The sequence below is a fragment of the Chrysoperla carnea genome, chromosome 5 (genome assembly GCF_905475395.1).
Source record: "Chrysoperla carnea chromosome 5, inChrCarn1.1, whole genome shotgun sequence".
Lineage (NCBI taxonomy): Eukaryota > Metazoa > Arthropoda > Insecta > Neuroptera > Chrysopidae > Chrysoperla > Chrysoperla carnea.
In genome coordinates this window covers 4,371,982-4,399,651 of record NC_058341.1, presented here as the reverse complement: position 1 = coordinate 4,399,651, position 27,670 = coordinate 4,371,982, and the positions used below count along the sequence as shown (strand labels likewise).

Here is a 27,670-nt window from a genome sequence, read left to right as displayed (position 1 = left end):
AAAAATATAACTCAAATTTAGTAGGATTACATACTTGTTTTATCAAAATTGGATAAAATTTGAATGTGATAGAGCAAAATTAAATTTTTTGGTTTTTGATGACGTCATAAAGTTCAAAAATTTGATTTTTTTGATAACACAGGCAAATTTGGTCCGATCTTATTGGAATTTTTTTTAAAACCCACTAATTTTGGGTCATCCTTTTCAGCTGTGAGGTCAGTTTTTCGCTAGCTATTACTTACGTGCTTAATTCCGGGACCAGGACTCCACATTCATGAAACCTATTAAAGCTAGGTTAATTTTGATCACAAATTTAAAAATATAACTCAAATTTAGTAGGATTACATACTTGTTTTATCAAAATTGGATAAAATTTGAATGTTATAGAGATTTGTAAATAGTGCCTGCAATTTAATTTTCTAAAAAAAAAATTTAATTTTATCGATTACTTTATAGAAGAATAAAAATTAGCTCTAAAGTAAGTAGAATTAATTAGTTTCTATTTTACTGGTAATTAACGAAACAATTAAATTGAATTTTTTTTCAATTTTGTGTAAAAAGATATCATTTGTGTAAATATTTCAAAGTTTTTTTTTAAAATGAAATCAATATTTCTAGTTTTATATTTTTAATTCATGAAGATAATGAAATAATGAAATTTTTTTATCATAATTATATTGAATATAAAATGTTGAGTTATACACAACAGTCAAGTGTTGTGATTTCAAAAAGCATTCCGTACCACAAATCAAGCTCGAATTTATAAAGTGTTTCAAATTGTTTTACAAACTGCCACATATCTCATCTTCTCTGTCACTGCCCAGCTCTGGCCACAAAGAGGTAGATTCATTTGAGCCAGTCTTTCTTTAATGGTTAATGGAGTAGAACCCGTAGATAGGCCAACCCTCTTTCGGTATTACAACGGACCCTATCGTCTAAGTGTGTCCCACCCCAGGACAGTTACTCTAACCTAACCTCTTCCTTTATGCATGATTTATGATTTTAAATTGTATCTGGGTCCAAATTATAAAAACAAATTATTGCAAAATGATAAAATAATGAACCTTTTTTCAAAAATCGAAGTTTTATAAGCTGCCACAGTTAGGAGGCGGAACAAACGATATCTCATCTTCTTTGTCACTGCCCAGCTCTGGCCACAAAGAGGTAGATTCATTTGAGCCAGTCTTTCTTTGACGATCTCTCCGACCTTAAGTCCGTTGACGTCAAAGTACTGCTGCTGTTCTTAAACATCTCCAAATGGTTAATGGAGTAGAGACCGGAGATAGGCTAACCCTCTTTCGGTATTACAACGGACCCTATCATCTAAGTGTGTCCCATCCCAGGACAGCTACTCTAACCTAACCTCTTCCTTTATGCAGGATTTATGATTTTAAATTGTATCTGGGTCCAAATTATTGCAAAATGATAAAATAATGAACCTTTTTTCAAAAATCGAATGCTTTATGTACTCGTTTTACCTCACACTTAATTAAAATTTTGAATGATTTGAAAATTTTTTGTATTGCTACACAAATAATTACATGGAAATTGTTGACACAAAAATATTGTGTATCGTACGTATATCGATGTGGCGCGCTAATATCGGTCTATCGGTGTGGGCAGATATTTCTGAATCGATATAGTTCAAACTGGTCTAAACTTAACTCTGTCTGTTATTTACAATTTTATTTTTATTCTAATTTTTTTAATTTAAATTAGAAATTTTAAATTTTGTCACGTTGGCAATAAAATACGTGCACTTATACAAAGTGTTACAAAGAGTAATGTATTTAAATTTTTTGTACCAGGTGTAAAATCAGGTCAAGCAGTGTAAAGTTTTTATAGAGTGGCCACAAATCGGGAAAATCAGGGGTTATGATTTAAGAACGCTCACCATTAAATTATATTTTCTTTAGAGCCTTCTCCAAACTGAACCGATTTTAAGGATCATCGCTTATTTTTTAGTTGTTCCGGGTACGTAACCCTAAACTCGCACTTGAAACATAGCTAAGAACACTCCTCATTAAATTACTTTTCAATCGAAACAAAAAAATCCAAATCGGTTTATCCGTTTAGGCGCTACGATGCCACAAGCAGACACACAAAGCGATCAAACTTACAAAACCCCTTTTTTTGGCTCAAAGGTTAAAAATGGAGAACATTTTATGAAAAAAAAAATCGAACAGAGAAGTTTCAATCAATTCTGAATCTTTCAAATTATATAAAATAATTTGATGTAATATTAATTTTATTGAATTTTTTATTTTGTAAACATGGATTATTGCCAATATTATTTATATTTGATATATATATTTTTGTAATTAGAACAAACTTACAGTTGAACCAATTTTGACGGGAAATGTTTTTTTCATAAATATTTATATATTGTATTTTTCACGTAGTATGAACATACTTTCATATAAAAAAAATTCGATTTTTTTTATATCCTTATTTCATGAAACATCTACATTAAAAGCCCCCAAACTTTTTTGTTTCGTTGTCTTTTTTGGCCCCCAAATTTCAGCTGTTTAAGTACAGAGGATTATGAGATACAGCCCTGATAGCAGACGTACTGGCTACGGAACCCTAAAAAGTCTGATATTTCGATTTTTTATTCCTCTTTTTAAAAAAATAAATTTTTGTGTTCTGGACCATGGTATTTCCAAATATTTGTCGATTCTTTGAAATTAATTTTGATCCAAGTCGAGGGAGTATTTCAATAATTTTATTTCTTTTCTTTTACAGACATCCAGCCAGACGAAAATTACGTTCCGTTAATGATTTATACACACCAACATTAAAAAACATTCCACCTCCATCAATCCATGATGATAGCTCTGAAAATGTTGATGAAAATCGTCATGATATCTTTCCAAGATTAGTTGGTCCTCAACATCTGGATGATGATATCATTACGGAATCTGAACCAGTACAATTAACTGGATTTCGTGTTGAGAAATCAGAGAAAGGTCTTGAATTCGACGAAGGTGGAATTCCTACGATATTGATTCATATGCCAACAACTATTCGTGTGTATGGAATTCGAATCACAGAAAATACATTGTTCACGTTTACGAAAGAAGATCATCCCTATGGAAAAACTTGTCTTATGCCGGTAACTGAAGCTTTTCAGGTAAGTGGAAATTTATGTTTTATTTTTGGAAACCCTACTAGGTAGCATTATTGTTGTGACATATTTATTTTGTAATTTATTTTTATATTATGAGCAAAAATGGATATTTTTGTTTAAAATCCTGAATTTTCCAGCCACTATTGTGTGTTTTCAAACTTTTTAAATTCAGATTAGAATTCGAAAAAAAAAACTTCTTGAACAATAATATTTCTTGATATATTTTAATCGAGTTGCTAAAAATTTAATTTTCCAGTCGCCATTTTAAATTTTTACATTTTTTATGGTCGGATTCGGATCCAGGCACTTCGAAAATGTCCAGAATAATCATATTTTCTTGATATATTTGGTTTAATCGAGTAGCTAAAAATATAATTTTCAAGTTGTCATGGCCAGATTTGGATTTAGCGACCTCGAAAACCTCCTTTTCTTAATATATTTATTTGAACTGTCTTTGTAGGGAGTCGAAATAGAGATTTCGGCAAAAAATTGAATTTTTCGGCCAACATTTTGAATTTTCATACTATTTATGATCAGATTCGAATTCTGCAACTCCAAAAGTTCCCAAGAAACGTATTGGCTACTGTTATGGAAGCTTGGACTGTAATAGCAGTTTCCAAAGATCCCTTAATTTGAACTTTTCCTTGTTTTTCAGGTAGAAGCGGGTTCTTTAAAATCAACGGGTGATCATGATCCAAAAGTCGTAAATGGTATCGTTCACATACAGATACCCGTACCATCAGAAGGGAAAAACTTATATATTTGTACGAAAGAGAAAGCACCAAAAAATACACCACCCGAAAAAAAATGGGAATACGAAAATCGACCATTTATTCATCAAGGTTCAACCGAGTGGCTTGCTATTCGTAGCCATGAAAAATTGCTTCCATTGTGGGCCTCAATCGTGATCATTTTAGTATGTCTATCATTCTCAGCATTATTTTCCGGTTTAAATTTAGGTTTAATGTCATTAGATCGAACCGAATTGAAAATTTTATTAAATACGGGAACACAGAAAGAACGAAAATATGCGAAAAAGATTCAACCGGTTCGTGATCAAGGCAATTTTTTATTATGTAGTATTTTATTGGGTAATGTTTTTGTGAATTCGATTTTTACAATTTTATTGGATGATTTAACATCCGGTTTAATTGCTGTTGTATCGTCAACAATTACGATTGTTTTGTTTGGGGAAATTACACCGCAAGCGATTTGTTCTCGTCATGGTTTGGCGATTGGTGCAAAAACTATTATAATGACAAAAATTGTGATGGGTTTTACGGCACCACTATCGTATCCAATTAGTAAAGCGTTGGATTTTATGTTGGGTGAAGAAATTGGTAATGTTTATAATCGGGAACGTTTGAAGGAATTAGTTAAGGTTTGTATACTTTTTTTATTTTCTCATTTGTGTAAAAATTGCAACATTATTTTAAAAGACACTTATTTTATAAGTTGAGCTTATTTATGGTCAACTTGAAATTTTCAAATGGGACTCCATATTTATATTCCCGGATTCATAAAAAAAATCAAAAGTTTTTTAACGCTAAAAATTATTGTGTCCATAAAATCACCTAATTAGTCCGTTTCCGTTTGCCTGTCTGTGAACACGATAACTCAAAAACGAAATGAGATACCAAGCGGAAAAATGAGTTTAAGTCTAAAAAAAGCTAACTCTGTTTTTTTTCTAGAGTGTTTAAGACCTAAAAGTTACGAAAATCCAGTCCATTTTACTGTTAAACGAATATTTGGTAAACAATTTCCTGAAATCAATCCGAAAAATCGACTTTCATATGAGATTTTGACCGATATTTCAAAAACGATGCATTCAATCGTCAAATAACTAGAATTTTTGTATTTTTTGTGTCAAAATTACTCTATAAACGGAGTTTTATCAAATTCCAGAACAAAAAATTGTTTGAAATTTTTTCGATTTTTTCTAAGGGGTACCCCTTAAGAAAATTCCAAAAAAATAGGAAAAATTTTTTTTGGCTTCAATTTCGATAAAACTCTTTATATTGAGTAATATTTAACCAAAAAATTCAAAAATCGCGTTCGTTTGATCACTGACATGATAGTTTCTGAGATATTTCCCACCCCCCTCGGATGGATTTCAGCCAATGTTTTACAAAATATTCGTCTAAAATTCAAATGAACTGGGTTTTCATTAATTTTGGATCCTAATTACTCTAGAAAGTTGACTTTTCTCATTTTCTGAACTTTCTTACAAGTTCAGCGATTTAATAATTGGAATATTTTCCCCATATCTTTACTTCGTAACAAACTAGTGATTTTGTATTCGAATAAATTTTCATTTTTATTAAATATTTCCTTCTTACAACAGTTATTTTTTCACGATAAATCGTGCATACGATTTGTATTTTCTGTATACATTGTAAGTAAACATAAATTGATAACATTACGGAAATGATTAAAATTATTTTTTTTCTATAATAAATTTAACCTTGACATGTCATCTCACACACAGTGCTTTTATTATTATTTTTTTAAATCAATATCTTAAAGTGTTAAAAACTTAAGGTAGTTCGAGCGGCAAAGACTTTTTACTTGTGGTTGAAATTATTTGTACCTTATTTTCAACTTCATGAATGTACACGAAAAATATGAATACAATTTTTCGATATCTGAAATATTTTTTGCCGGGATTTTTTATTTTTTACTGATGTGACAGATATTTTGGTCAAATTTTGAGCTGTCACACCGAGATATTTCGGAAATAGAACTCAAAACGAACAAATTAAAAAAATAAAAGTAATTCCGCGATTAGAGTAAAATTTTATTGGCTTGTATATTAAAAATTGATGTGACAGACCTTTCTGCCACGAAAAGAGCTGTCACACCAAATTTTCTTGAAAATAGATAAAATTTGCAATAAAATGGTCTCTTAGAAATTAATTTCCATGAAAATGCAAAATACTTGTAGTTATTAAAAATATAAAAAATATCTCTGCCAGGATAAACCCTGGTACACCTAGTACATAATATAACTATCGTTAAATTCATATGCGAAATTTTGAAATTCGTGTAAGGGCACTTTTACTGCCATGGACTCCCCGCTTAAGAATAATGTACTTTATTATTACTTTTATTTTATTTTTTTAAATCAATATCTTGAAGTTTTCAAAAATAATAAAATATTTTGTATAGAAAATTTACATGATTTTTGCAATATAATAAAATGGAACTTGAGAAAAATTGTTTTCGTTTTAAACAAAAATATTTTCATTTTGAAAAAGAACAAATGTATTTTAATTTTATATTTAAATGCGTATTTTAAAAAATTGATAATAATTGAAAGTTGATATCATCGTTAATTATTATTATTACAAGAATTTAAAATTATGAATAATAATTATAAAAACATTTGTCCGGAAGCTAGTCTTCAAGTTTACTGTAGTTGAGCAAAATATAAACGGGGTGCTTGTAAATAGCAGAAGTCGGGATTATAAATAACCAGGAATTTTTATAAAGGAAATTGTGTTTCGGTTTTCTGATTTCCTTGAGTAATTAGAAAATAAAAGTTACGAAAATCCAATTCATTTGGTGAATTTTTGCTAAAAAATTTCCCGAAATCGAGCTAAAAAATCGGCCCATTATATTGGATTTTGGCCGGTATCTCAAAAACTATGCATCTAAGCAATAAGTAATCACGATTTTTGTATTGTTTGGGTCAAAATTACCTTATATACGGAGTTTTATCAAATTCCAAAACAAAAAGTTGTTTCCGATTTTTTCGATTTTTTTGAAGGGGTACCCCTTAAGAAAATTGCAAAAAATCGAAAATCATTTCTTGTCTCCAATTTCGATAAAACTCAGTATATAAGGTAATTCTGACCCAAAAAATTCAAAAATCGGGTACATACAGCGATAGGACAAGTATTTTTCGAAATAACGTCAAAAATGAATCCGAAATATCGATTTTTTCGGAAACTAATCGCCCTATCGATAAATAATCGTGATTTTTGAGTTTTTTGGGTTAAATTTACCTTATAGATGGAGTTTCATCAAATTCGGAAGCAAAAACCTTTTTGCGATTTTTTCGATTTTTTTCTAAGGGGTACCCCTTAAGAAAATTCCAAAAAATCGAGAAAATTTCATTGGCTCAAATTTCGATAAAACTCAGTATATACGGTAATATTGACCCAAAAAATTCAAAAATCGCGTTCATTTCATTATTAAGTTCATAGTTTTTCATATATCGTCCAAAATCCCATACCAAAATTCATTTCTAGGATCGATTCGGGAAATTTTTTACAAAATATTTGTCTAATATCCAAATGAACTAGATTTTCGTTATTTTTGGGCTCAATTACTCTAGAAAATAAAAAAGTAGACACAAAAAATCGGGAATGAAACCAAAGAAGAGTCTGAGAATCTTAGTAGGTATAAATACGCTACTGTTATAATAATTGCATTATCTTTAAAAGTCTAAATCGGTCAAGGAATTTTATTTACATGATCAAAATTTGCATAAAACGACCTTTATCAGCAACCATTTATGGATACCAATATGGCAATAGTAAAGTTACTCAAACATCTAAGGGAGTAAAATATAATTTTTGACTTCAAGATAAGTCACAAAATTAATCTCAAATTTTTAATCCCAATTTTCTTTTTAGAATAGAGAGAAAGGTAATAAGGAAACACTAAAAACAAGGTAAACTTATTTTTGAAGCAATAAATTTCCATTTCCTAGCGAAAGAAAAGGCACAAATATCAAAAATTTTCTTTTAATTAATCCATAAAAAAAAACGGGGAAATTGTAGTCACATGATAGTAGAATTTATTTATCAGACAAGGGGAAAATTCGTCGCTCGTCTTTTAAAATTCGAGGAAAATTCATTCAGCTTGAAATTTACACCATTATTAAAAAATTTGATAAATTTATTCAATGTGTTTTTCGTCAGAGCATCTGTGCTCATATTTAAAATAAATAAATCGATGTATTTATAAACCTTGCGATTTATTTTTATAAGAATTTTGAAAATAGAATTTTTCATAAAATTAATATTAACATATTTAAAAAAAAGAAAAATTACGTTAAAAATAATAATTTCATAATATATAATTTTCTAATCGTTCCCTGTCCGCCTGTCAGGACAGCTGCAACTTTATAAACAAATTTTTCTGCGAAATACTCCCTCTGGTAATCTTCGCCACGATAAATTTCTTCCTTCAGACACTAAACAAGCTTTGAACCTGATTTCTATCCTTCAGTACTACCTTTCCTCGAAATATAAAAGCTAAAGTTTGTTATCTACTTTCCCAGTTCTTACACCGCTAAAAAAAGATTGATTTGATTAACAAGGAGGCTTGTATCAAAGAAGCCTTTGATTTCGTTTTCATCAAGGAGAATTTCAGCCTGGCTGCGGTCTTCGAATTCTAAGTTCACTACTCACACAAATTAAATCATTGGAAATTAGAGTTTAAGAGGCGGGGGGCTATTATAGCAAGGAACAATCTTTTCGACAAAGCAAATGAATTTGACCGTAACAAAAGTTACGCGATTACATACAGACGCACCAACAATTGTATATTTGTGTAAAGATTTTAAAAGTTAGAAACGATTACTTAAGATTTAATTATAATTAAATTAATAATTATAATATTAAAATAAATAAAATAAACGTCTTTATTGAATGTTGTGTGTCAATTGAGGTTAAATCAAATCATTGTTATTAAAAGCAAAAATAAAAATAATTCTTTATAAATAAAATAAATGACATAATCTTTTTATATTTTTAATACCGCCTTCAACAAAATATTATTATACATTACTGGCTCTTTTAATGGAACAATAACTACTAGTATCACTGAAAGTTGGCCGAGTAAAGTTTTAATCGAGGAAAATGCCTCAAACGAAAAATGGTAGTTTCAAACGCACAAATCTTATATACCGGCATCAAATTTGTTCTAAGTTTTCGGGTTCAATTAAAACCTCTTTCTGATTCCATAACTGACAAACATTAGATGGACGCTTTATATTAGAAAGTTGTTCTTTATAAATACGCAAACATTTTTTTGTAAACCGAGTTTTGACAATAATTGATAACAAAAATCTAGCTATTTGTGCGTTTGTTCATTCTGTTTGATCTAAGACTGAGTTAATTGTTGAAATACCATGTAGAGACAGCGTTGATTACATAATTAGTAGTGTTGATTTTGTTTGCTTAGCACGCTATAAAAATTTCAGCTTGATATCTCTTTTCGTTTTTCAATTATCGTGCTTACGAACAGACAGACGGACAGACAACCAAAAAAGGACTAATTAGGTGATTTTATGAACACTTATACCAAAATTTTGTTGGTAGCATCAATATTTTTAAGCGTTACAAACTTGGGACTAAACTTAGTATACCTTGATAGATTTCATATATACATGGTATAAAAATATTTATTGTTTAGTATTACTCGGAATATAATTGATAAGAGCATATTCGAGCAAGCATAAAACTCGCATTTCACACATAATTAAAATAAAATGAAATCATATTTCATATAATTATTCTTGGTATTTATCAATAAATTCTAATTGTTTCTTCGAAACTACTGATAATAATATTGTAATTATCGATCGAGTAATGTTTCATAAAATTTATTTATTTATTTTTTCTAGGTGACAACTGATACTAATGATTTAGATAAAGACGAAGTAAATATAATATCTGGTGCATTGGAACTACGCAAAAAAACTGTGTCCGATGTTATGACACGCATTGAGGATGTATTTATGTTGGATTATGAATCCATATTGAATTTTGAAACTGTTTCAGAAATTATGAAATCAGGTAATCAATATATATACAAATCTTTATTATAATGTTGTTTCGCTAGTTTGGATATAAATTTGGATCCAAAATTATCCCCTCCTCCTGGAAAATCAATCAATAAATCTCATTTTTACTTCCTTTATTTTAACGGATTTGCCGAAAAAAATTTGGATCGTTTTTTCTCCACCGTAATTTATTACGGGATTGATAGATCCACGGTTTCGGACCAAAGCGTTCTAAGTCTAGCGCCCTGTAGGTTTCTACAGGTGCAAATAACGTTTATGGAGGTTTAATCGTCTTCCATACAGGCCCTAAAAGTGGGTTCATAAAAGATCCCCATTTTATGAAGGTGGTAATTCAATCGACAGTCAAGAGTCCCACCTGTGCTCTAGCAAATAATCTTAATATTCTTCTAGAATTGAATTTTTCAGTCATATTAATTTCTTTTTTCTAGGATTTTCTCGTATTCCAGTATTCGAAGGCACTCGTACAAACATTGTAACAATGTTATATATCAAAGATTTAGCGTTTGTTGATCCGGACGATAATACTCCGTTAAAAACTTTGTGTCAATTCTATCAAAATCCATGTAATTTTGTGTACGAAGATGTTACGTTAGATGTCATGTTTAAACAATTTAAAGAAGGTCATAAAGGTCATATGGCTTTTGTACATCGGGTCAACAACGAAGGTGAAGGTGATCCATTCTATGAGACGGTGGGTTTGGTAACATTGGAAGATGTTATTGAAGAATTAATTCAAGCTGAAATTATGGATGAAACTGATGTGTTTAGTAAGTAAATTTTATCATTTTATTTTGGGGAATATCATCTTCATGCTGTTTTTCCAAGCTTTATACTTTTTGGTGATCCAGAAGCCTCCTTAAAATGTTTTTCTAGTCCCTGATTTCCCAGTTTTATCATATTTCTTGATAATTCCTGGTTTTTACAAGTTTGCAAACCGATTTAATCACAAAAAGTCGCGATTTTATAAAACAAAGAAGTCATTCGAACATCTAGATCCCGATAATCGCCTTGGAATAGAGAAAATCAATTCAGTTTGTTGGTTCCCAAGACGAACAAACGTGCGAACGAATTTGAGTTATCTAATAAAACTTTTTTACTTTTTTGTAGCTGATAATCGGTCTAAACGAAGGCGTAATGAACATAGAAAACAAGATTTTACGATATTCGCCGAACGGCGTGAACATCAACGAATTAGAATAAGTCCACAATTAACGTTAGCGACCTTCCAATATTTAAGCACAAGTAAGTTTTCCTTTTTTTTATTCCGACAAAAAATTACAATTAAAAAAATCAATTTTTCTAAATTAAAATTCTAGGTATAGATTTATTCAGACCCGATAATATTTCGGAAACAATATTACGACGAATGTTGAAGCAAGATATCATTGTACATATCAAGAAAAAGGATAAACATGATCCATTGACAATTATCTATCAACAAGGGAAACCAGCCGATTATTTTGTTCTAGTTTTAGAAGGTCGTGTAGAAGTTACGGTGGGACGTGAAAGTTTATTATTTGAAAGTGGTCCATTTACATATTTTGGAAAACAAGCTTTAATGCAAAATGTTGGTGGCGTAGGTTTGTACATTTATTTTTTTTTTTAATTCGACGATTCGGCATTTACGATATCACAACGGACCCTACGGTCTAAGTGTGTCCCACCCCAGGACAGCCACTCTAACCTAACCTAACTACAAAACGAGATGTTTAGGTGTATAGATTAAAATGGCCCATCCTATTTATATATTTTCATAGTTATAAATTTTTTTTCCTTTCGTAGCCGAATCACCGACTGTTCAACCAACAAATATGGGTAGCTTACAATCAGTGAACATGGAAACTTTGTTACGTCACACTTTTGTGCCAGATTATTCAGTGCGTGCAGTGACTGAAGTGTTATATATAAAAATAAAACGTTCTTTATATATGGCTGCATTACGGGCTACATTAATGGAACGTTCCCAAAAGGGAGATATCACTGGTGGGGAACAGTTTGATGAAGAAGTTGAAAAGGTAAGTTTTTTTGAGTTCCATTTGGTTATTTATATATATTTTTTTCAAAATGGTGGCGCTTCGTGTGCAACTAAACAAAATCTTTTTAAGTGTTTTTCATTGTTGTGTTCTTACTCCTTATCCTTATCCTCCTTATTGCTTTTTTTTTCATCTAAATTTTGGATCAATTTCATTTTCATTCAAATAAATAGCAACGTGGTTTCGAAATTGAAGATTTTTCAAAATCCATTTTTAGAACATAGTTTTGTTGGGTAACGAAAACCACGGTTTGAATGTTGAAGTCAAAATGGTTCAAGTTTCCACGGATCGTGGATTATATCAGCGTGTGGTTTCCGTTACTTAACAAACTATATCAGTGGAAACTTGAATCAAAATATATCATAGAATTAAATGTCGAAAAATCATTGTCAGCTTTGTCATTTTGTATACGTGGGACAAACAATGTTGTAAATAAGTGTTTCATTTTCATTTCTTAAAAATTTGCATGTACTCGTACGCAATAAAACGAAAACAAAAAAATTTCTAAATCAAAATTGGCATGAATTATTTATTTTTTCAAATTTAGTTTTTTATTTATTTCTTAACGTGATCGATGTTGTCCCAATGGGTCTTTTTTTTTTATAAATTTGGAATATTATTTTCATTTCAAAATAATATTTATACGCTTACAGCCGCAGTTTATTGATTATGATTTAATATTGATTTTTTTATTTTTAAATTTAAAAAAATTTTTCATTTCAATAGTTAATGAAGTCCGAATATAAATTGAGAACACCAATTTCTTTTTCATCAAACGCTCTTGAGATTCCTGGTGTATCTAAATCGTCAGATAATTCAGATAGTTCTGATTCGGAATGAAGTTCATAGCACACACTTTTTGTTTTATTGTTTGATCAAATCTAATAAGTAAGTCATTACCCAACAAAACCTCAAATCATTCTCTATTTTTTTTTTAAATCAAAATCACCTTCGATTCATTGAAAACACTTAATAATTATGATTCGATAAAATTAACCACCATTTTGTTATTAATAAGATTGCGGTTTACCCGAAGGCAAGACGTCTCCGGGTAAGAGGTGCTATTTTAAGCTGATGAAGCTGTATGATTCTCAGCTTCTCCGTTGGGATTGTTCTCAGGATTGATTTGAAACAAAATTTTACAACTTTTAGCTGCAAAATCTCACTTAGGGGAGAAGGAGATCTGGAGTACATAAGGATCAGCTTCGGGGCAGTGTGATTTTTAGTTAGTTAACAAACTAGCGCTCCTAGTAGTGCAGTATGTGCGACTCAAAGACCTCAGTATTTAAAAAAAAACCGTCTAGTTTTTCAACGTGACAATTTTGAGAAAAGTGAACTGTACAAAAGTTAAAAAAGCTCCGACATATGTTTCGAAAACGGAACCCTAAACTCGTACTTGAAATATAGCTAAGAACACTCTCCATTAAATTGCTTTTTTTGTTATAGCTTTCTGCAAACTGAACCGATTTTGACGATCATCACATCTTTTGCTATGAACACGCTCCATTAAATTATCTTTCAAGCTAAACAAAAAAAATAAAAATCGGTTCATGTGTTTAGGAGCTACGATGTCACAGATAGACAGACAGACACACAAAGCGGTTCAAACACCCTCCTTTTTCCAGCGGGTTTATCCTACAATAATATAAAATGGTGGTTAATATTGTTATTCACAAGGCTCTGATTCACCAAAAATTAATTTTCTTTTAAGTAGAATTCCATTATTTCATCAATCCATCAATTTTTTCGCCATTTTCCTTCAATCATTAAAATAAGAAAATATTTTTTCCTTTACAAAAATTGGTTAAAATTTTATGTTTAAAATTGTCAGTTAAAAAAATCTGAAACCGTCTATGAAGGCAAGAGATACATTTCGTAGAATTTTCAGTTCAGTTTTGTTTTCATAAAGATCCCTTTTAAAAAATTTACAGTTCTTCAAATTAATTTACACGAATGAGTTGGTTGATGGTAGAAGGACATCTACGTCTACAATTAAAAGGGAAAGACGTGAATCTACGTCTTCGATTAATAGGGAAAGGAAGACATCTACGCCTACAGTTAGGGAAGATCCTAATGCTGAGGAAATCAGCTGAGAATTAATAATTTTTTTAGCAGTTCTCAGGTGGGCTGGGTCTGAATTTTGCAGCTGTTTTTAATTTTTTGTTAATAACCGAATGCACTCACTGCTAATTTCAAAATACACTTTGTAGGAGACATTCAAACATGAAAATGGATTTTCTTTGTCGTAACACAAAAACTAATTGAAAAATGCATTTCCCCTGAGAAAATAGTCCGTATTTCGAATTATAAAATTTATTTATTTTTAAACCGATTGCATTGTTAACTTCAGCGAAATCTATCAGGACACTTTTGCGTGGCATATCTCGGCGTAATAAGAATTTTGCGATATAAATTTAGAATTTTCCGAAACTTTAAAGTATCCATCATTGAATGTGATTCGTTCGTTGTTATTTTAGCTAAAACATGAAAACGTGTCACAAGTGCAATTTTAATTTCATTAGTAACGGATGCCTGGTTTATCAAGTAGAAAATAAAAATCAAAGGCGAAAAGATTTAATTTTAAAATTAACTATTAAATAAATTAGGCAGCCAACCAGATGCACGTTATTACGTTACGGACTTTTTGTCGTAGAATTTTATTTTCCACCTGATGCAACAAAGGCGTTCGTTACTCCTGAAACACTCGGTATTATTAGTTTTATCTATCCTATATTATTCCTTTTAAGATGGTTAAAAGTCTCTTTGGGGTCCCATTGAGTGGGAGTTATTCTGTGGTTCTATTTTTTTATAAAGTTAAAATTTTCCAACGAAGTGGAATGGTAACGACTTAGGGTAAAAACACTTTAGCTATTCGCACATTGATTTATCTAAACGAAATTAATTTGTTTGGTTTTTGTTTTTAATATGCACCTTTTAATATATACAGAATGTTTTATAATTGACTGTAGAACCAATCAAGACGAACGAAAATTGTTCCGATATATCGTTAATTGAATAATTAAAAAATCCTGCCATTCACAGCAAAAATTTCTGGATATCAATATATTGGAAATAATTCTCAGATCGAAATTTGATCAAAGCTTTTTCGTTCATCTTGATAAGCTTATTCAGGAAGTTCTGAATCCTGCTGTTAATTATAAAACCCCCTGTATATTTCTAACTTCAGCATGCCTTAATTTTTTAACTTCAGGACCCTAATTTATTTCCTGATATTTTTGTTGATTTGTGATTTAAAAATTTACTGACACAAACATAAAATTTTAATAAAATCAATTAAAATTAACCAAGTATGATAATTATAAATAAAAAAATATTTGTTTTCTGTTTCTGTTTAAAAATCTAGCTATTACATTCATTAGAAGAGGATGGAATTAGTATAGAGGACCGCACATCACCAATACATAGTGAAATCAATGAAAATACTCAAAATACAAAAACAGAAATCAATGAATATATTAAAGAATCAAATCGTAAACCATCTGTAACACAATTATGTAATAGTCCATCAATGAAAGATCGACCATCGTTTAATACATTCACACAATCAGATACAATCAACGGTGCGATTAAAAAACATTCGTTACCAACAACGATTAATATATCATATACACCAGCAGATAGTACAGGGGATCATGAAAAAGATCATGAAGAAACGGCTTTATTATCAACACAGAATACGAAATCATAGCATCAACCATCAGATAATCACTCTGTAGCATAGAGTTGTTTAGTTTAAATATATTCATGAACATGTAAGAATGGACTGTGTAAAATACGTGCGTTAAAAAGTTGGACTGAACTTTTACGGTCTATTTTGATCAATCAATTTTTTTAGTGTACGTCAGAGTTTTGGTTAACAAACAGAATTTATAATCCTGTTAAGATGAATTGACTCTACATCTCATTTAACGAGCTATTCTCCAACGCACTTTAATGTGTAGGTTCGCCCAAGAACACTGACAAGAAGAATGGAATATCGGATTTGGTAAAAACATCCAGGATCACGAAGTAATAACTCTGAAGAATTCAAGAACATTGATATATAAGAATGAACTGTGTAAAATACGTGCGTTAAAGATAGACTGAACTTTTACGGTCTACTGTCATTAATCAATTTTCTTTTAGAGTACGTTAGAGTTTAGGCTATAGGACAATCGACCATATTTGACAAAAAGAATTAAAAGTCGGCTTTATCGACAGTCTGGAGAGTTCAAGATCATTGACCTATTAGAATGGATTCTGAAAAATAGTTACGTCAAGAATCCGCTGGACTTTTTTTTAAATAGAGTACGTCCCACTAACATGAATAATCCATTTAGAGGCCGCTTCGCAGAGAATTGAATGTTGAACATTTTGAAACAACCAGAATTTAAAATTCTGTTGAAGTTAATTAACTCTACCTATTTTCAAAGATCTCTCTGACCCATTCCATTCTTTAATCATGAAAATAAAATTCAAGATCATTGACATAAAAGAATGGACTATAATGGTTACGTCATAGATGGACTGATTTCATGATATCTTTCAATGTTGAATGTTGGAATTGATCGTACCAATTTTTAAAGGAATAGACTGATCCACAGTTTCATTTTTTTTATACGATGATAAAATATTAACGAAGTTTTTGTTTTAAATCTGTATTCGATTCGAAACTAGGTATCATTCGCGCTTGTATTTATATATCGTAGATAAATCGTTTTATTTTCATGTTTTTTTTATCTGTAAGTAAATTATTTTATTTTGTGTGAAATGAAGAAAGTATTGTGGTGAAACATTTTAAAATTGAGAATTGTGTTTAAAAAAAACCAAACGGCTTCGTTTAAAAACGCCTTCTATACACAGAATTTATTGTTTTTAATTTGTACCTTATTTATACATCGAATTATATTTTTTTATGTCTTTAGAGTTATTATTTTTTTTAATCAAGGATTTTAATTATACACTAGGAGCCACACTTACCTAAATATCGATATCGCAGGCGGTATACATTAATCTAAGTGCACAAATTTATTAATAGCAAAGGCTGGTTTATGAATTACGCTATTTTTTTGTTTGTTTGTAAGAACTTCGATTGATTTAAGAATTTCCAAAATACCCAAGAGGTTTCCAGCGGTAGGTGTAACAAAAACATTCGCCAAAAAATCGTTCGGTAAATTAACATGTGTGGCTCTTGGAATATTTGTTTAATCATTCTTTTTTTTCATTAATAAATTAGGAACTTGCGAAATGTTTTTAACAACATTTTTTTGATTACGACATTTTTGAAATAGCCGTTGAAATATTAACTTGATATAGAATTAAACATTTTTGGCAAGTTCCTTATTCTATATCATCAAGAAAAGAAATAGATCATGACACCATAATCAGCCAAAAAAGTTATCATTTTGGGTAATATTATAAAATAGAAAAATAGAGCTCATGACGAAATAATTTATAGAAAAGAAAAAAAACCGTTCTCGTTTTAAAATTCACGTACTTATTGTAATTTAGGATAATTATTATTAGGTCTGTACTATAAAATGTGCAGTTATATGGATTCAAAAAATATTTGTGATCCTTAACAATTATCTGGAACGGAATTGTCATATTTTACGACTAAATCAAGCACTTTTTTTGTTTCCAACTTTATAATTCTAGATAGAAAATAGTTCTTAAATCCATATAACCTCACATTTAACGTTACAGGTTTTAAACCTAGAAAAAATACACCTTTTTTAATTCGAAACAGATTCGATCATGTTAATTTATTTGAAATTTAATTATCTAAAATATTATAATAAAAACTAGTCTAGTAGAATTTAAAGCTTAAAAACAATTCGAAATTTTGTAGTAGTTTTTAAGATTTTGCGCGTACTTAAACAAAAATGTACGTTTCCAAAAAAAAAAATACGTTTCTTCACGTTTTTCTCTAATAAAAGCCAAAATTTTCTATAAGAAAACTGTTACCTTCCAAAATTTTTCTAAAATTCTTCTAATACATCAAAAATTTAATATTTAGATATGAAAATTTTTTAGTTAAGGAGAAAATAATGTTTGTATGTAAACTCCCCCTTCTTTTGATTGTAAACTCGTATTTTAAATGGTGCTAAAAATAGAAATTTTTTATATTACCGAAATAAAATTACATTTCGTTCATTGAAAGATCGTCCACGATTGTACACAGTCCAGAAGATTTCTTTGTTTTTCGAGAAAATTTATAATAAAAAGACAATAGCACAAAATGTTTTCGAGCGGTCTGCCATCAGGATCCAAGTACGAGTCCAATGTTGCTTAAAATCATCGGTGATCAATCGGTATTTTCAACGTGTATGCATGTCGCTACCGAGATGACGATTCAAACCATGGTGACCAGCAACCTAGAATTTTTACTCCCTACTTAAAAACAGATTATAATAAAACGCGGCTAAAAAAGCTTTAACTTTAAGAATTCTTGAATCGAGTATCTTTTTACTCAAATGGCATTATTAGTTTTAATTTAGACTGTAATCAAAACCACGGTTTTGATTACCAATTCACGGTTGCATAAAAAATATTTGTCGAAAACTATTTTGAGATAACAATTTTCATTAATAATTAATCGGTTTGGACGAATCTCTAAGTGAACGAAATGATTGTAGGCCATGAACGTATTTTAAAGAAAAAATTTAATTTGCATTTGTTTTTTTCTATAACAAATTTATTTTTCGATTATCCCCTCTTAATTTGTCCCTGCACCTTAAATCTTAAGCTCATTTTGTAATGTACAGTAAGATCTATTTATGTTATTCATTTGTAAAATGAAACTTTTTTAGTAAAGAGAGGAAAACTATTTAAGTAATTTTTAAAGAATCAGATAATCTCGCTCAAAAAAGCAACGAATCTTTTTCCTAAAGAAGTATCATTTTTTGTACTCGATGTGTATCTGTTCCTGCACGAATAGATACCCATTTTTTTTTTCTTAAAGTAAGAAAAAACACAGGGGAACAAAAAATGTGTAAAAAAAAATTTGGTGCAATTTGTTTTTAGTGTGTGAAAATATTAAAATTTTTATTTTATTAAGAAAATTTACTTTATATTTAAGGGCTTTTTGCAATAGAAACGAGAATAAGTTATATATGTTTTCTATAGACCTTTTACAAACCGCTATTTAAATCGAAAAATGGATTGGAATCCTAAATTGAATGTCACTCAATACAAGGTTTGGTATTTCTGGAAACATCTGTAATCTATTTTTTTAACCCAACAATTTTTGTATTCATTCTTGGAATAAATAACTGTCTATTATTAGATCATCCAATTTCCAAGTCTGTGTGGCACTAAAAGTATGTATATTATTTAGGATTCACATCTTTCGATTTCAACCTGGAGGAAGTATCGTTTTAATCCAGGACCTAACAAATTGCCTGATTTGAATACTCTAGGTTATTTTAAGCATTTCGTTAATAAAAATTTATCGATCATCCTTCCTAAGCTATTAAAAATTGAATTTACGCCATTTTTATGCGGTAATTACAAACAATATTCCACTTTTAATAACAAAAATTTTCTCTCGGGCCTATTTTCTGTAATTATCCCCGTATAGTTCCAAAAAAACCGTTCCCGTGATTAAAATATATATTGATTTGTATAAGTGGAATGAATTCCGTAACTTTAGTTTTTTTTATGTAGAAAAAATAGACTAATTTCTAATTTTAAGATATGCCTAATTTGATTGGGCCTTCGATTCAGCTATTTTATATAAACGATATTGAATGTGATCTTATATTTCGACCATTTTTTTTTCTAGAAAGTTGTTTGAAATGTAGAAATTAGTTCTCTATTAACAGTCACTAAAGGCCATAATTCAATAAGAAATTTCCCATGGATATGTTTAGATGGGTTAGATTAAATGTATCATCAAATTCGTGAAAGGTAATTAATTACGACCCCATAAAACCTTCAACGAGTAAAACGAATCGAGATTATTAAGTAAATTTTCGGACCAAAATTAGAAGAATATTAAGAATTTTTCTTACAATTAGCTTTGAATAAAAATCGTAACGAATTATGGCCAAACAGTTTTTAATTAAATTTTAACATACAAAAAACTAATAATTATTGATTAATTAATGATAGAAATTTTCAAAATTTAGTAATTTATATTACTAAATAATAAACCCGCCTGCGCCAAAAAGTATGTGATGTTCGTATCTTGAAAAAATGCAGAACTGCGCTAAGACTTCATTTTGCAAATTAAAAAAATCATCTACGGAAAAAAAGCAAATTTTCGTAGAGGAAAAAGTTGTTACAACAGCTTCTCTTTCCAAAGGTTCTAAATATGACGGCGAATTACGACGCCTGGAGGCTTGGTATTAACGTTTGTTTGCGTGCACATGGTCCGAGGCGCAGCCATAAATACAAAATATTTTTAAGAATGCTTTAAATAAAAACTAGCTGTGAGTTTCAAAAAACCAAAAACCGAACTATTATCATTCATTAGCTATTAAATAGAGAATAATTTTCACGTTAACTCGAAATGTTTTAAATAATATGGGATCGGTTTGTGTGAATGTACACGAAATTCGAAATATTTTTTGTTTAATAGCGAATGATATATACAAAAAAAAATGTACTTAATAAATAATTTTAGTGGTTTTTTTTTTTCTAGAACAAAATAATTCAGTATTATTTATTTTTTATTTCAGAATTTATTTTCAATCTATTCCTGAATTTATAATCAGAGATCAACAGTAATTTAAGGATATTCTAAGAAAAGTTCAGGACCTGAAATTTCTTTGAATAAAAAGAAAATCATATGAATATAAATCAAAATTATGTAGTTTTATAATAAAAGGCGTGCCGCGTTCAACGCGCATACCACGCCTATTTAGAGGTATAGAAGACCCGCGATAATCCAGCCCCTGTCTAAACTGACACCCCTTATAATCAGACAAGACTATAAGGGTAAATAAAATTCAGATTTATTATAAATACATGAATTATGGCGATTGTTTTTAAAAGATTCACTTCTTTTTAAATTTTTCTGTCCGATTTTAGCTAACCTTTCAATGATGTAGTTACTACGAGAACTGCAAGCTCCGGAGAGAAGGGCATTAACCTTCAACGAACAGCTAGAAGAAAAGTAAAGACCCGACATCCAAATAAGGATAACTACATTAGTCAATGCTAAGTAATTGACTTTTCCTTGACCTACGAAACGAATTCGTTTGTAAAACCCAGGTTTCAAGTAATTAGGTAAACTTTCCAAGTTTTTCTTTTCAATCAATTTGGCTAATTTTTGTGGCGTTAGTCCTATAGATACAAACATTGAAATATCTAACGTCGAAAAAGAAATTCCCAAACCAAAGAAATCAAGAAGTAAAAAGGGATGTTTAATGACAAAATAGGAAATTTCTCTGCATTCAGGGTAAGTAACTTTTCAAATCATTTCATTTATCCAAAAGAAGTTAATTGGTAGATAAAAAAAAATCAAAGATGGTGAAATCGGATCTTGATATTGATGGGGGAACCGGGAGAATTGGAGAATCAAATGATAGATCTGTCGATTTGTAAAAAGTATCAGTCATGCGGTATTAAAGCACAAAAAGTGGTCAATTTGTTTAGTAAACTAACTAGTAATGTATTACTAACAGGAGGTGTTGCTGGTTTCTATTCAAACAAAACTGTTTTGGGTTTATGTTCATATGATTGTCTACGAATGAAATATAAAAAATTAACACCCTCACCCCCGGTCTATTTCAGGAATAGATAAACAGTTACTTGTTGTAGTTTATTATATTTTTTAATTAAATATAAATATAGAAAAGTGTCGTTATAGTAGATTATTAATTATACAGAATGGACTAAAATGTTGCTACCCATTAATCTTGCCTTATTAAATAGCACGAAGTGGGTAGTTTAATTTTGGTCCGTACTGTATTTTAAAGAAAAAAAATCATTATACATTTTTATTTATGAAGAAAATTTAAATGTGTAGACTTTGTAAATGGATATGAACATAGTAGATATTTTTGTACTTAGTCTGTTATAAAAACAAAATGGATTCTATATTTCAAGAGTAAAAAAGAAGTAAGTTTGGGTGAGATTATTGTATTTAAAACAAACAAATATAAAAATATGTTTTTAACGTGACATCCATTTTGTGTATTTTTATAATTCCCTCCTCCTCCAATGAGCCACTTCTCCAATCTGTTTTCGTATCCCTTTGCAAATATGAGGAAATGCTAAGTTCTCCATACTCTAACCGAGCCACATCGAACATACAGGGTGGACTAGTTTAATATATTATAGCCATAATAGGTCATTTTGTAACTAACCAATCAAAAAATAACACATTTATAAAACTTTGTTTTTTGAAGATAAATTTATTTGGTAAATTTAAACACAAAATATGTTTTACATTTTAATTTTTGAGTTTTAAAAGTCGACCAGCTTCACGCCATCCTGTTTCGATAGCACCATGAACTGTCGCATATCGATGTTCATTTGTAGCTTCACCAGCAAAAAGTACAACATCGTGGCCAGAACTATTTTTTAACGGTTCTTGTAAATCAATTCTTGAAGCATTTAATTGATCAGTCGTTATACTATTATAAGTGTATGATCCACGAAAATGTGGATTTGTAAACCATTTAGATCTAGACAAGGTGTTTAAACAATTAAATCATATTTTGTTTTGATATAAAATGACAATAAAATAAAAAATAAAATTATTGCGAAATGATGTTAATTCCAAGTAAGATCCGTGGTTTTTTACCTTAAGCAAAATTTTATACCTTATAAATGTATCTGGTTCTGGTATGTTGTAATAGTGACCCATAAACATTCGCATTAATTGTATTAATTTTGCTTTAACTTCATCTTCAGGAATTGTTTCCATTTGTCGAGCTGATTCGCCCACAATCCATCCTAATAATAAATTTGGTTGGTGTTCAATTTCAGCAAATCCAACAACATCAGACAACCATTTATTACTTTCCTAAAATGAAATTCATTGAAAATAAAACTTTAACAAATAAATTCTGGCAAATTTTACCAAAGATCCATTAAATTTTTTAAGTTGTTCGTCAATTTCATGTTTTTGCCATACAAATACAAAATCAGAATGATTTTTTGGCCACCATGGCTTCGAAAATTCAAATATTAGTTTATCCACAGTACCAATATTTAAACCTCGAATTGCATTCAATTTGCTCGGAGGTAATTTAGGTTCAAATAATGAATTAAATCGATCTTTTAGAACTCCTAACGATACCGTCACAATAACATGATCTGCTTTGTATTCTGATCCATCAGCACATTTCACCGTCACTCCATTTTGATTTGAATTCCAAACAATATTAATAACTTCTTTATTTAAAAGCATTTTGTCTTCTAATGGTAAAGCTTTTTTGGGATCTGGCAGTTTTTTCATCAGCAGATCTAGAATAGTTTTGTATCCTCGACCATTCCAATTAAGGTTATCTCCTTCACAACCCCAATATTCTGCTGAACCTTTCGCTGATACATCGTACAGAGAATCTGATGCTTCTAGTAAAGAATTCATTTTATGTGTCCAATCTAACACGTATGTCGAAAGATTTCGATCAGTTTCTTTCATTTCGTTGTCTAATTTGTTCGAAAACCTTCAAAACAAAATTTTGAATTATTTTTGGTTTAAATTGTAAAAGTAGAAAATTTATGAGATCATTATGGTGCTTTTTCAACAGTGATTTTTGAAATTTCTAATTCATAAGTCAAATTTTTGACCATAAAAGGTTAATTTTGGTAGTTAAATGATTTCGATCAACAATTAAATTGTTTGTACATTTATGGCAGCTGTACTATTATTAAACAAATATGTGATACAAATTGCCTAGAAGAAATCAAATATACACTTTCGAAATATTAGGAATTCAATGATGTTCAACTTATTATATTCAGTACTTAAACAATTAGTTATATCGTTTATTATATATTAAACTTTCTTACTTCAATTGAATAAACTCTCCCACCGAACCGTTAAATTTTTTCATTTCTGCATAATCCATAACAATATCTTCAAGTATTCCATTTATTTTATGAGTTTCAATTTTGGGTAGCTTTGTTCCAAAAGATGTATAAATATCTGGAAATCTATCTAGCACATCAAAACCAGAATTTGAGTGCACCAATAATCCTAATGGATATGCCATTTCGTACACAACATTATCCTTTTCGCCATGACACCATTGGGCACCAATTTCAATAACATTTGCACCGAATTTTTGTGTATTAATTCGTCCACCAATACGATTTTCGGCTTCTAGCCAAAGAATATTTTTAATTCCATTTTCATATAATTTTGTGCCAGCCGCGATTCCAGCCGGACCGGTACCAATTATTATTACGCTTGGATCAGTTGCGAAAACATTTAAAATTAAATTTATTAAAATAAAAGCTTTAAAATTAAAGTTGTCCATGTCTTTTTGGTATCATCAAAATACACAAACTAATGTTTATTTGAAAATATATTTCAATTCAATTGATTTCTGGCTATTAATAGTTTTGACCTCGATCTCTTCAAGATAATTATCTACTCAAAAAATAGAAAATGTTTCTAAAAAAATTTATTAAATCAACACGATAATCTTATACAATTCTGGGGCGAATCGTTTATGAATTTCAATCACGATTCCAATCCAATTTGATTTATGAATCTAAACACGTTTGCATTTTTATTGTTTCATGATCTTTGTTGTAAAGTCTCTGAGAAAAATCTGTAAGTTCCTAAGTTTTCTATTTTTACAATTTAAGTAAAAAATAATTCAAAATTGTATTCTGTAGGAATAAAAGGGAAGAGCGAATTATGAACTTAAATAAAACTTCGTTATTTTTGAAGATAAATTTATTTAGCAAATTTAAGCACAAAATATGTTTTACATTTTAATTTTTAAGTTTTAAAAGTCGATCAGCTTCACGCCATCCTGTTTCAATAGCACCATGAACTGTAGAATATCGATGTTGATTTGTAGCTTCACCAGCAAAAAGTACAACATCCTGGCCAGAAGAATTTTTTAATGGTTCTTGTAAATCCATCCTTGAAGCATTTAATTGATCAGTCGTTAAACTATTGTAAGTGTATGCTCCACGAAAATTTGGATTTGTAAACCATTTAGATCTAAACAAGGTGCTTAAACAATTAATTTACTCATAGTGTCTTTGGATCTTTTTCGGAACTCTCTCTCTTCAAAAATTATGAGAGTTTTGTTTTGGTAAAAAATGGCAATAAAATATAAAATTGAATTAATGTGAAATGATGTTAATTTCAAGAAAGATCCATGGTGCAAAGTTTTATACCTTATAAATGTATCTGGTTCTGGTATATTGTAATTGTGACCCAAAAACATTCGCATTAATTGCATTAATTTTGCTTTAACTTCATCATCAGGAATTGTTTCCATTTGTCGAGCTGATTCACCCACAACCCATCCTAATAATAAATTTGGCTGGTGTTCAATTTTAGAAAATCCTTGAACATCAGACAACCATTTATTACTTTTCTAAAATGAAATTCATTGAAAATAAAAGTTTAAAAAATAAATTCTTACAAATTTTACCAAAGATCCATTAAATTTTTTAAGTTGTTCGTCAATTTCATGTTTTTGCCATGCAAATACAAAACCAGGATGATTTTTTGGCCACCACGGTTCCGAAAATTCAAATATTAATTTATCAACGGTACCCATATTTAAACCTCGAATTGCATTCAATTTGCTCGGAGGTAATTCTGGTTGAAATAATGAACCAATTCGGTCTTTAAGAACTCCTAACGATACCGTCACAATAACATGATCTGCTTTGTATTCTGATCCATCAGCACATTTCACCGTCACTCCATTTTGATTTGAGTTCCAAATAATATTAATAACTTCTTTATTTAAAAGTATTTTGTCTTCTATTGGTAAACTTTTTTTTGGATCTGGTAGTTTTTTCATCAGCAGATCTAGAATAGTTTTGTATCCTCGTCCTTTCCAATTAAGATTGTTTCTTTCACGCACCCAATTATCTCCTGCATCTTTCGCTGATACATCGTACAGAGAATCTGATGCTTCTGATAAAGAATTCTTTTTATGTGTCCAGTCTAACACGTACGTCGAAAGATTTCGATCAATTTCTTTCATTTCGTTGTCTAATTTATTCGAAAACCTTTAAAACAAAATTTTGAATTATTTTTGGTTTAAATTGTAAAAGTAGAAAATTAATGGGATCATTATGGTGCTTTTTCAGCAGTGATTTTTGAAATTTTTGATTCATTAGTGCAATCATTAATTTTAAATTAAATTTTCTTACTTCAATTGAATAAACTCTCCCACCGAACCGTTAAATTTTTCCATTTCTTCATAATCCTTAACAATATCTTCCAGTATTCCATTTATTTTGTGCGTCTCCAATTTCGGTAACAATGTACCGAAAGATGTATAAATATCAGGAAATTTATCTAGCTCATCAGAACCAGAATTTGGAAGCTCCAATAATCCTAAAGGATTGGCCATTTCGTATACAACATTATCCTTTTCGCCATGACACCATTGGGCACCAATTTCAATAACATTTGCAGCAAATTTCTGTGTATTAATTCGTCCACCAATACGACTTTCGGCTTCTAGCCAAAGAATATTTGTAATTCCATTTTCATATAATCTTGTGCCAGCCGCGATTCCAGCCGGACCGGAACCAATTATTATTACATTTGGATCAGTTGCGAAAACATTGGAAATTAAATTTATTAAAATAAAGGTTTTAAAATTATCCATAATAGATTAAAACTGGTTACTCTCGAAAACTAGAAAGTTTTATATTCTGATTTTTGTAAGAAACAAATCAGAATAGAAGCTACTATTGTTGTCGAGATTGGAAAAATTCACTTCAAATTTCAAGTTCAAATTGACTTTTAATCACCATAATTAAATAAAATAATTATAAAATATATTAAATTTTTCATATTTTTTAAAAATTGCAAAAATTTTGTTAATTAATTCTACGTTAGTTAATCTGTATGTTAATCAAAGTTTTATGTTTTGTGTGTATTGCTTATGAATTTAAAAAGTCCTGCATCGATTGAGCTCAAATTTTTACACGATTTACATGTTTCCAGGATGGTTTTGATCTATATTTAACCTCCAGGGGATGAAAGAGTGGGGAGATGACAGTGAGGATGAAATTTTGTATATGGAAAACCCATGTAAATAATTTTATAAACACATACTAGCCCTGGAGCCCGTAACAGTTAAACTGCATATGAAGTTTCGCATATGAATACTATCGCAATACTAAATTTAAGGATAGGTACAATATGGACTAGGTGTGCCAGGGTTTATCCTGGCAGAAATATCTTTTGTATTAAAAAACTGTGAGTTACATGAAAATCAATCAGTTCAGCCGATTAAAAGTTGTGTGAACTCTTTTATCGGGGGTTTATCAAATTTCATAAAATTTACTAGATACTTCTCATCTATTTTCATGCAACCATAATTTCCCACAGTGATTTCTTTGCATCATTTCCCTTGTTATCTGTTCTAAATGGTCCACATTTCTAATTGACCACTAACATTCCTGTTTAACTTTTTCAATTTGTGGACACTCTGTACTATTGATGTCAAGAGTGAATAGTTAAATTCTAATAATTTCGAAAGCAAAGATTTTTATAAAGAATGACTTTTTTTCGTAAAC

General features: G+C 29.8%; 2 protein-coding genes across 4 annotated transcripts in view; one reads left to right on the top strand and one right to left on the bottom strand.

Moving 5' to 3' along the window:
• The window catches only part of LOC123301558 (unextended protein), a 41,505-nt gene extending 25,761 nt beyond the window's left edge, over nt 1-15,744 (top strand). The window contains exons 2-10 of one of the 3 annotated variants that reach the window (XM_044884359.1): nt 2,746-3,133; nt 3,786-4,511; nt 9,768-9,939; nt 10,376-10,714; nt 11,055-11,189; nt 11,264-11,527; nt 11,730-11,962; nt 12,707-12,868; nt 15,345-15,409. In XM_044884359.1, coding sequence (XP_044740294.1) covers nt 2,746-3,133; nt 3,786-4,511; nt 9,768-9,939; nt 10,376-10,714; nt 11,055-11,189; nt 11,264-11,527; nt 11,730-11,962; nt 12,707-12,820 — 2,371 coding nt within the window. In that variant the 3' untranslated portion in view covers nt 12,821-12,868; nt 15,345-15,409. Of the gene's footprint in view, nt 1-2,745; nt 3,134-3,785; nt 4,512-9,767; nt 9,940-10,375; nt 10,715-11,054; nt 11,190-11,263; nt 11,528-11,729; nt 11,963-12,706; nt 12,869-13,911; nt 14,103-15,344 lie in introns of all 3 variants that reach the window. The other 2 variants (XM_044884358.1, XM_044884357.1) reach the window with 2 other exon arrangements.
• Nucleotides 15,745-22,382: 6,638 nt separating this feature from the next.
• LOC123300305 (spermine oxidase-like) lies at nt 22,383-26,706 on the bottom strand (the record flags this gene model as incomplete). Its single annotated transcript, XM_044882861.1, has 8 exons — nt 22,383-22,617; nt 22,756-22,958; nt 23,016-23,604; nt 23,951-24,422; nt 24,919-25,118; nt 25,298-25,500; nt 25,618-26,146; nt 26,291-26,706. Coding segments are annotated over 8 exons (2,847 nt in total), but the record flags the coding sequence as incomplete, so codon positions are not given.
• Nucleotides 26,707-27,670: the final 964 nt, after the last annotated feature.